Source organism: Diabrotica undecimpunctata, chromosome 8 (genome assembly GCF_040954645.1).
Source record: "Diabrotica undecimpunctata isolate CICGRU chromosome 8, icDiaUnde3, whole genome shotgun sequence".
NCBI classification, from domain to species: Eukaryota; Metazoa; Arthropoda; class Insecta; order Coleoptera; family Chrysomelidae; genus Diabrotica; species Diabrotica undecimpunctata.
The window spans coordinates 19,090,342-19,101,549 of record NC_092810.1 but is presented as its reverse complement, the minus strand read 5'-3'; the positions used below and the strand labels follow the sequence as shown (position 1 = coordinate 19,101,549).

At 34.8% G+C, this 11,208-nt stretch overlaps 1 protein-coding gene across 2 annotated transcripts in view; it reads right to left on the bottom strand.

Annotated features, from left to right (window-relative positions):
• Positions 1–2,599: 2,599 nt before the first annotated feature.
• Positions 2,600–11,208, bottom strand: part of LOC140447249 (neuronal acetylcholine receptor subunit alpha-3-like) — a 52,004-nt gene continuing 43,395 nt past the window's right edge. For both annotated transcript variants that reach the window (XM_072539795.1, XM_072539796.1), the window contains exons 6-9: positions 10,391–10,604; positions 8,112–8,264; positions 6,086–6,261; positions 2,600–2,945 (exon numbers count right to left, since the gene is read on the bottom strand). In XM_072539795.1, coding sequence (XP_072395896.1) covers positions 2,775–2,945; positions 6,086–6,261; positions 8,112–8,264; positions 10,391–10,604 — 714 coding nt within the window. In that variant the 3' untranslated portion in view covers positions 2,600–2,774. The remainder of the gene's footprint in view (positions 2,946–6,085; positions 6,262–8,111; positions 8,265–10,390; positions 10,605–11,208) is intronic.

Here is an 11,208-nt window from a genome sequence, read left to right as displayed (position 1 = left end):
AGAGCCTAGTCTTTAAAACCTATAGCTTGAAATTTTAGTTTTGAGTTTTGACAACAAATGTGAGGCATTTGAAATATGTTTAAAAAACGCTGGATTTAAACTTTCACACAACAAACGATCTAAAGCATTTAAAACTTTTTTTCAATTACACTAGTACGTTTTTTAAAAGAATAAAACTTCTGCAATAAACAATACCCAAAACTGTTTTCTTAAATGCATTTCCCAAGGCGTGTGATTGTTTGTAATGTAAAACATTAAATTCTCTGGTTTTTATTCATATTTCAACTGCTTCATATTTTGTTACCACAACTCAAAATTGAAATACCATGTCATAGGTTTTAAAGATTGATCTATAAAAATGGAAATTTTACTGCAGCTGGTCAATGAAAGTGATCAATTTTATTGATCTCACGAGAAGCGTAAAAATGGCAAAAATCGCGCCACGTTAATTTATTTAACACCTTCATAAAAACTGAGCTTATTCTCGGCAAAATACAAAAACTGCATACGAAAGCTGCACTATTTGCCTTTAAAACGCATCTTGATATTTGTCGATAGGACATTTGGATCAAAAGATATCGAATTTTTACCGTCGAGCTGATACAAATTTTTTTGAACGTTGATATCGCGCTAGTAACTGACATGCAAAATCGACGGTCGCTTTAAGCGTTGTTTATAAGAGAACGATTCATTCTACACAAAAAAAATTGTTTAAAATGATCTCAACTACATTTTTGCGTTGTCTCAGAACAGATTTTGTATATATGTTTTCCATTTATCGTCGTTTATTTCTTCTAATGTTGTCAGGACTCTATCATACTGCTTGTTAGTATGCCATACTGTCTATTATTTCTATTTCCACCTGGTTCCTTTATTTTCTTGTTGGTTTCTTGTGTATTTTCACATGTTTTTGTAAACCACTTCTCCTTTACCTCCACTTTTTTTTCTTGTATTATCTTCTCAAATTCGTCATTTCTAATATTCCATCAGTCATCGATGGTTTTTTGCCTGTCAGTTTGTGTTTTTTAAATTGTCTTCAGTTTTTTTAATTATTGTTTTTAATTGAGATTGCAATTTGTCAGGATTTTCTCTTTATCCACTTTTCATATTTCTTTTCTTAAGTTCTAGACATTTTTTATTAATTTTAAAGTGTTGTATTTTGCTTCGTTTCTTCTTTCTTTAGTAAGTTGATGGCTCTTTTTGATTCTCAATTTTTTTATTCTTTTTAGTTTATTTTTAAATTTGTCTAAAAAGAAAATGTGGTCGGTGGAACATATGCACCGGAGAAGATTTTTGGACTTTTTGAAGATAATGCTATTTCAGGATCTTTGTAGCCTGATTTCTGATGCAATTACCTTTATTGTCTTTGCACGGCAAATTCCACGCAAATAGTTTCCACTATGAGTTGGTAGTTTGAACCATGTGTTTATAACAATCATATTCGGTTTTTGACAGAATTGAAGTAGTCTGTCGCCCCTTTCATTCCTTAGTCTCAGTCCATTTTCACCACTAATGTTTTCAACTCTACCTTTGCCCACTTTTTCATTGAGATCTCCTATTATTCTATTGGTTATTTCATGTTTCTTCGTGCGCCGTATAAGACATAGAACTGTTCAATCCCAGTATCGAGTTTATCGGTTGTTGGAGCAAAGACTCACCAGTTTTTAGTTATTACCTGAGTAAAACATTGTGTTCTTGTCAATGTTACATTTTTCCTGAATCATACCATCTCATCTTGCTTTTTCCAACGATATCAATATTTAACCAGTTCATTTCTTGGATGGTATTGTGGATTTTGCCTGCCTCGAATATGCTTCTAATATTCCAGGTGCCGATTTAAATCGGCACACAGATTCGTTATGGCTATGTTGTAAGTCCAAAAATATATTATAGCCCATACATGCGTCGAATCCCCCATTATTACGGGTAACTGGGCTAAATCTAGTGATTTACCTTTCTCTCCTTACTGTTATTTAGTTGTTTCCGCTAATAGATGACCAATTTGTTTAAATTTGACAAAGAGAACCAAAGTGCGGAAATTACTAGAAGAGCAAGACTAGCATGAGCAGGATTTGAAAAACTTAGTTGGATACTTAAGAACCGCAAAATACCAGAGGAGCAAAGTGTTCAACCAATGCATCCTTCCTATCATGACATATGGATGTCAAACTTGGACCCTAACCAAGGCAAACATGAATAAACTAGCCACAACAGAAAGAACAATGGAAAGAGCAATGTTAGGTATACGACTGTCAGATAAAAAGAGGAACGACTGGGTAAGATCCAAAACAAAAGTCGAGGACATAGTAACAAAAATTGCCAAACTTAAATGGATCTTCGCGGGCCACACTGCTAGACAAAAAGACCAACGTTGGAATACTACAATACAGCATTGGAGACCTTACGAAAGTAAACGACCAAGAGGAAGACCACAGATGAGATGGGTTGATGACATTAAAAGAATAGCCGGAACAAATTGGAAATATGTTGCTCAGTCCATATGTCCAAACATGGACGACAGAAGGCTAAGAAGAAGATACTATAGCGTGCTCTATAAGCTGGTGAATGTTGAAGAAAAAAGGTTTAGTAAAACAGCAGGTATAACAGTAAGTTTTATTTTATTTACTTAGAAATATGGATTTACTATTACTACCTTTCTTTAAGAAGGTACGATATGTTCTTAAATAAAAAATCTTCAAACGAAAAACATCTCTGTTGATTGTAAGCTAAAAACTCACACCTGTACATTGTTTATTTCAAATTGAAAATAAATTTCAAGGCAAAAATGAAATGATCATAATAAAATATGTGAGAATGTACACTACAAAGAATATCTTGTCCAACAATTTTCCGAAGAGTTCCCAATCTTGAGTATTTACTGTGGAAGAAGTGTTGGTATTTACAATTGTTGCTCCATCTTCTTCACCTTTGGCTGCTGCTGCTTCCTAAAATAATAAAAAAACGATATAAGAAGTGTAGTAGAGTATACAAGTGTAATTGAATACATTTAAAAACTAATAAGTTAACCAGTTTTATTAACAAAAAACAGATAAAAGTCACAACAGAACAAATCAGAACAGTGCCGAGATTATAGTTTCTGAAAGAGGTCTAAAATAGAAACGTTAGATGATTTTGAGTAACTCCTAATGGTACCTTATTATTTAATGTATCTATTCGTAAACTTTTAATATAAATCTTCTTAGATAGACGCCACTGAAATGTTCTGTTGGAGAAGAATGTAACAAATACCGTGGAGCGACCACAGGACAAATAATTCAATTTTAAATGAACTACAGTTCAACAAAGAGCTTTCAAGCAAAGTCGATCTCCAAAAATTAAAATGCTTTGGACATGCCATGGGAGCAGACACAGTAAACATAGAAAGACTTATTATCCAAGGAAAAGTAGAAGGCCGAAGATCACGAGGAAGATCTCCAGACGACCAAATGAGAATATGCAGTTGTATATGAATATGCAAAGTGGAACAAGATCTGAAAACACTTAAGATTACCAACTGAAAAAACAAAGCAAGGAAAAGAACAGAATGGCGGAAAATCCTAGAACAAGCCAGGACCCAGAAAGGGTTGTCGAGCTACTAATGATGATGATGATGAATATGCAAAAGACCTATGCATGAGTTAGAAGAAATGACCAAAGAGGGAGAGGGAGATCCTACGAGTCAAGTTAATGTGTGGGTCGCATAGAAGTCCTTTCATTTGTATGAATGCGCGTATTGCTTGATCAATTTTCCATTTAATCTCGAGATTCGGGTCCAGTTGGTTGTTTACTTAATAACCCAGGTTTATTTGTTCCAGCATTTAACCATTCGATGTGATAGGCATTGGAACATTCTGAGATTAAAAAAAAGTCATCACTGTTTATTTTCATGTTATGTTATAGTAAGATTAGGCTATTGATTATGTACAGTTTTAAATCTCTGGCGGTCACTGCATCTTCGACAGCTTCTCTCCATGACCGTCTTGGTCTACCTTGTTTTCTTCTAGTGGGCGGAGTCCATTTTTCTTATTTTTTGGCCATCTATTATTATTATTTTATTATTAAGTGCCCATACTAGTCTTTTGGCTTCGTTAATATTTATTATGTCTAGGTCAATTTCCATTTATCTCCTAATGTCTACGTTCCTCCCCCTATTAAGTCTAGTGTGCCGGTAACGTCATCTCTATGGTCTAATAGACCATTTCCATGGCCTTAATTCTTGATTTGTTCCTTTGATTGATTTCCCAATGTTCGGCGCCGTACAACCCAATACTTTCTATTACTGTTTTATATATTTTTGTTTTATTTTCTTTATTATTTCACAATAATTTATTATTCCACAATAGCTGCCTATTATTATTAGTCCTTATAGCTGTCTAGTGGCTGATCTTGCTTGACCAATCCTAGAACGTATTTCTTCATTACTCCCTGCTTTTGATGTTAATTCGACTCCCAAGTATTTGAAGGTTTTAGTTGATTTTATAGGTTTTATTTTAATGTGTAAGCTTTCTGGTTTTTTACGAACAAGCTGAATTTTGCTGAGCGTATTAATTTTGGGTCCCCAAAAAAGTTGTAAAAAAGTTTATCACTTTTACCCACGGGTTTCCCCCTAAAATTCTCACAAGAAGCGTAAAAAATCGCAAAAATATTCTTCTTCTTCTTGTGCCATTCCTATCGGAGATTGGAAATCATCAAGGCTATCCTGACCTCGTTTACAGCTGACCTAAAGAGTTTATTAGTGGTACAGCCAAACCACTCTCACAAACTACGTAACCATGACATTCTTCTACGGCCTGGATTCCGTTTTCCTTCTATTTTTCCTTGCATTATATTTTGAAGAAATACGTATTTATGTCCTCTCATCAGGTGACCCAAATATTCGAGTTTTCTTCGTTTGATCGTTGACAAAATTTCTGGGTCTTTTCCTATCCTTCGCATTACTTCACAGTTTGCCAACAGACTCTTTCAAACCAACTTATCTTCAGCATTCGACGGTAGTACCACATCTCGAAACTTTCAACATTTTTTATGTTGTTCTATTTGAGAGTCCACACAAAACACAAAAAAAAGTAATTTAAAAGCATTTTAGGGGGAAGCCCGTGGGTAAAAGTGGTAAACTTTTTTGCATCTTATTTGAGTTTTCAAAATTCATATTCTCTGCAAAATTCAGCTTGTTCGTATGATTTTTAAGGATCGAGTCTCTGACGACTGGACGAACTCGGTTTTTTGTATATTAATTGTAAGGCCCACTTGGTGTACTCCTCTTTCAGTTTTCTAAGCATATAGTCTATATTGCTCTTGTCTTTAGCTGGAAAGGCTTGATCGTCAGCAAAGTGTTAATAATCTCTCGTCTTCGATAGGAATGCCCATATTAAAGCATTTTGTTCTCCACACTGAGAGCGCCTCATTCAGATATATTTTGAAGAGTGTAGGTGCTATGCAGCAGCCTTGCTTCAGACCATTACTAATATGAATTTCCTTAGTTAATTTGTTTCCAGGTTTAATGTTAATTTAATGTTTCCAGAATGCTTCTTATTTGTTACACATTGTGGTTTTTAATGTCCATGTTTCACAACCATGTAATAGGATAGACCACACACAACATTTCAAGACCTTGCGAATATGCATCGATAGGTTTCTGTTACATTAAACTGGTTTTCAGATCATAAAAGCCTTACGTGATATTTCGATCTGCTTGTCCGATAACTTGCTTCACTGACTAGATTTACTAATTAGAGATCTTGTAAATTTTCTGCAAGAACAGCTATATCTGTATTTTCCGCTTGAATTCTTCTTTTCATAACTACACTTTCATTTCTTCTGTTGACTAGTACTCACAAATATTTAAATGTTTCAACCTCTTCGGAACTGTGTACATCTATTGTCAGTTCTGTCATTTGTGTCTTCTTTTTCTTGCTGACGTTCATGTATTTTGTTTTATTTTCATTTATTTTCAGTCCTCTCAGTTTGGATTCATTTTCTATTTCTTGGAAGGTTTTCTTTAATGCCTTTTTAGATATCTAGTTTTTAATAGTAGTTATAAATAAAATTTACAAAATAAATTAATTAATCCATTTATTCTACTTACTTTTGCCGAATAGTCGCTTAAAAGAAGCATCTGTCCAGGTTTGCAACTAATGATTCCCGACACTATGGCCGATATCCAACCCGGTGGCATGGTTTTCCTTTGCATGATGTTTCTAAATATTAGAGTAAATAACAATGCAAAGAGCGACATCAACAATGCGTCTCTTGAAAATATAACTAAAACATTTAAATAATTATTAGGTAGGTAATTGTAACAGCTCAAAATTTTCTTTTTCAGAAAAAATATAGTAATGAATAAAAACATATCTGTACAAAGGCTTTAATTAAGCACTTTCTTCCTTTAAATTTAAATAAAACAAAGTATGTGTGATATCGCCAAATTGATTTGTTTAAAAGGCCTTTCGATGTCATCGAGTGAGCACTGAGCAACATTATTGCTTTATAGAGTAAGCAATTTGTTGCTCTGGATATATGTAATGACATACTTGACATACTTGTTGCTCTTAGTTGAGGCCCTAGACCAAAATAACAGTTAGCCACGCATATTATTTTTATTATTTTATTAGATGTGTTGTTTTTCCAGTCCACCAGTGATCCTTTTTTTTGGGAGGTAAGAATCTTCAAAAGACCTCTGGGAAGGTGTCCCAGGCGTGTTGGATTTGGACGACTACGCCTCACCGCGGCTGACCGCCTACCAACTACTGACCCCCTCTTTCTCCAACTGACGGGCTTGAGCTTGAGACCGCTCTTAGCGAGCATTACCGTCTTACCCGTCAGCTTTGCTCATAGCTCCTGTCTGTCGCTCTCCGTCTGCGCTCCGTGATTGTCATTATAGCATCCCAGAGCTGTGTGAATTTTATTTCGAAGATCGTTTATTATGGACCAAGTTTCTTTTGCAACATTTTTAGAGCTTTCAAGACAATTTTGATAGTACATTTTTTGGCTGTTTTTGATAGGTTTTTCTGTACTTGGAGATATATTCAGAGACAAAGACGATGGTAGTAAATTTCTTGATGTACAATAGTGAACGCATATTCTTGGATGATCTGCGGATATCTTTGGTAGTCCAGAGTTTGTGATATTTTGACTTAATTGTAATTAAAGGAAATGCCTTATTGAAAATACAGACTAACCTATATAAAAAATCACTGAAATTGTAGTCCACATCCTCAAAAAGAAAGTGCCACCCAGAAGTCAAGCACAAATTTTGGAATTTACGAAAGTTCTGTGCGGAAAAAATCCTACCTAAACGTTGGGTTTAAGAGTGGTTTGTTAAGAGTCATGATCAGATAGTTCTGCATTATTAATTGTAGAGTTTCACAATTTGATCTTGTAGTTTAGTTATATTCGAATTCGAGTTATCCTATATATCCACATGGAGCACTGGACACGCATTGTACCGAAATACCGTAATAATTGATTAATTTATTGACTTGCTAATTTAAACTATTTGTTTTAGAATGAAATCCAATCCATCTACATATTGACTTTGATTGAAGCTATAATACACAACATGTGTTCTTTGTTAAAGAATACCTGTTCTCGTCACTACAATACCAAAACTTCAAATGTGTATTTGATTATTTAGTTTAGTAAAGACGCAAGTACTCCAGCTCTCAGTATTCCAGTTCAGTTCTCAATTCCATTTTTCGGTTACAGAGTCGTTGTAAGTTCAATTGAGCTTCGAGTTTTGATCGTCATCATATATTCATTTTACTTCTCCATGCTGCGCAGTACTTCCGCATTGGAAACCCGATTAATCCAAGATATAGGTAGGATACATCTATTCATACTCATCACAGTTAATGTCCATGTCTGTAAACCGTAGAGCAGATCTGTAAATATTAGCATTTCAGAAGACCGGATTTTGTTTTTAATATGTCTTGGTTAGCAAAAATGGATCTCATCCAGGTGTATAGGAGATTTTCAGGTAAATACAACAAAAAAGTTAAACCAATCTATACGGTCTAGTATACAAGCAAAAAAATTAAAAACAATGAAATTTCATTTTTATGACGCTTTAATTAATTTTATTTTATTTGTAATATTTTGTATTTTATACTTACTTATAAGAGGCATATTATCTCCCTTTAAGGGAAGTTGCCATGCCACATACTGTACTTGCGTGAAGTGGCATAAGATGTTAACATAACTCATAATCAGTCTTTCTTTATCTACAGGTGATAGTGACAAAACTATCAACGTTAAAATGACGCATACTGAAAAAAAAAAATATTTTTAAATTCACTTATAAAATCATCGATTAAACATGTATAATAAATTTAAATCTTTATTTACTATGTATTAAATTCCGTATGATAGGAGTGATACAATGGACCCGTCTTATGAGGTCTAAATGTCTGAAGGGCTCATAAATGGCCCTGCCCTAGTCTACCATAACCATAACCATAAAAATGTTATTATTAAAAGGATTAAGAGGTGACATGTAAATGTGATATATTTTTAATGATACACACTATATTCATGACAAGGCTATCCAGATAGTTGAATTTACAAAGAATTTTCCTTTTTTGTAAGTGATTTCTGGAGCATCTGTCCACATAAATTAGCAATTTCCGTCAAGCATAATTATTCCAAAGATCCCAGTGTAAGACTATGCAGAAGGGATATCTGAATAGAGTAGGAGCTCTTCAATACTTTGCGCAGTGCAAACTATTAGCCTGTTGGCTTCAACTTCAACTGCTATGGCTTATGTAACTTATCCAGATATTCCTCCTGCTATCTAAGAATCATATGTTGATTCTTAGTCCACAATCATTGATTAACAGTGAGCTTGTTTAAAGCAAATTTACCGAAGTCCTGAGGACTTATCCTGAGAAAAATGTACAATCATCTAATTGTTTACAGTACGATCGATGTAAAACAGGCGAGTTCCAGAGGATAAAATCCAGCAACCTTGACATCTACGTTACAACATACAAGCATACTTATGGAACGTTCTTTTAAGCTTATCACTGACACCACGACAACGAAATGACAAGGATTATACCTTGTAAAAGCTCCAATAGATTGAAGAACATTGTATTAATAAAAATGTGAGAAACATCTACAAGGAAGCAAAAAGGAGCAGAAACCAAGGCACAAGAGAACAGAACTAAAGTAAAGAAGGGTACCTTATACAAGATATGCAGAGAGGCATGAATAACCAGATGGAAATAATGAAGAGCAAGTGGAAATGGTAGAGGAAGTCAACAACCCGACGGAAACAATGGTCACCTTCACCGTGGAAGAAATAAGAGAAATCATATATAGCATGAAAAACAATAAAAATGCAGGCAGCAATGATATTCCTGCAGAACTAATAAATCATTGAGGAGAAGCACTTATAACGCGGATATGTAGCCTGCTGACGAAAATCTGGGGACGAAAGTATGGTGAGAGGCAATAGTGTCCCATTCATAAGAAGGGAGATAAAGCAGTGTGCAAAAACTCCAGGGCTATCCAGGGATGTAACATATAAGGTACTCGACAGAGTCATAAGAAGTAGACTCGAAAGGCACTTTAACGTGGAAAAATGCCAAGCCATGGGTCTCTAGGGCATGTTGAGCTGTATATATATATATATATAAACGATGCTCACAAAAAAAGCTGTTTTGGATCATATATGAAATAGAGTGGAAAGCAGAAAAATGATATATGTGTGCATGAGAAGATACTGCGAAGCATACTCTGTTTGTATGCAACATTTGGGTGATATAATGTGGAAATATTTGAGATGGGCTGAGGCCAGAGAGTCATACTGGAGATTCTGGTTGAATACTGTGGCTTCATAGCGAGATTTTTTCGAAACTCGTAAATATCTTGATAGTGAGAATTATGTGAGCAAAGAAAGAAGTATTGAGATAAATAAGAAGAACGTAGCTGTAATAGTAGAATAGCAGAGAATAGAGACATGACGGAATGGATGAGCATGATAAAGTACTACTGCACAGGTTTTCACCATAGTCTCCACAACTTGTACAGTTTTTTAATGGATAGAAATTCCACACTAATATTCTTCTTCTTCTTCAGTGCCTTATCCGGTCCGGATGTTGGCGATCATCAAGGCTATCATGATTTTGTTGACTGCTCTGCGAAACAGCTCCGCGGAGGTCATCCCAAACCATTGTCGGAGGTTTTTCAACCACGAGATACGACGGCGTCCCGGTCCTCTCCTGCCAAATTCTTTACCCTGCATAACGAGTTGAATACACACTAATATCCGGCATGGATTCTATGCTTTATAAGCATAATAACATATTTTTCAAGTAAAGAATACATTTTTAAATCAAAAAGAAAAACCAGTTTTTATTTGAGCTGATTTTCTTAAATTTGTATAACTTACCAATTACAGGAATTACCATACTGGCAGCATGACTTCCAGCTAACCTTTTTATGGTAAAAGTAATATCAACAGAAGGGTATGTATTGTTGGGACAGCATGCATAAACACCCTTATGTTTAACGGTCGAATGGGACAAAATCTCCCATTCCCCGTTAGGTATCAAATCGTCTACATTTACAACACTCTTATCAGCTACAATATCTATTTCTTCTCCCTAAAATAAATAGTAATGTACATAGATTTAAACTCAGCTAGAGAAAGTGATTTCAAAGTATTTAAGTTCAGGGGAGAAAAGAGAAGTGGTAAAATAAATAATACAGAGTTAATGGTTATCAAAGAAAAAAGTGAATAAGTAACGGATCCCAAGCATAGGTGCAAGAATTTTGAAAAATAGTTGTATTTTATGTGTAGCGGACTTTGACTACTATTAACTGTAGGCCAATGCTAAATATATTATGGTAGACTAGGAAATGTCCTGTTCTCTTCAGCTCACCTTCGCGTGGCATACTCCCTGTCAGATCGAGTATTAGAGAATTAACAGTAAAAGAACTGTAATTGAGGAAATTTAATCCCATGTATTGATGAAACCATTCCATTCATGTGTATTTCACTATGACCGGAACACGTAAGCAATCGACTCTCAGTCCCGGATAGATGTTCGATCACCAGATGATGCGAGGAATCTCGCGGTTTCATATTTAATATTTAGTCTTATTTGTGATTCCGAAGACCACCCTTACTATTATCTTTCGTAATTTTCCTGGGGGGTCTAAACAATTGAAAAAAAAAATGCCTACTTTCTGGTTTAATTTGCAATA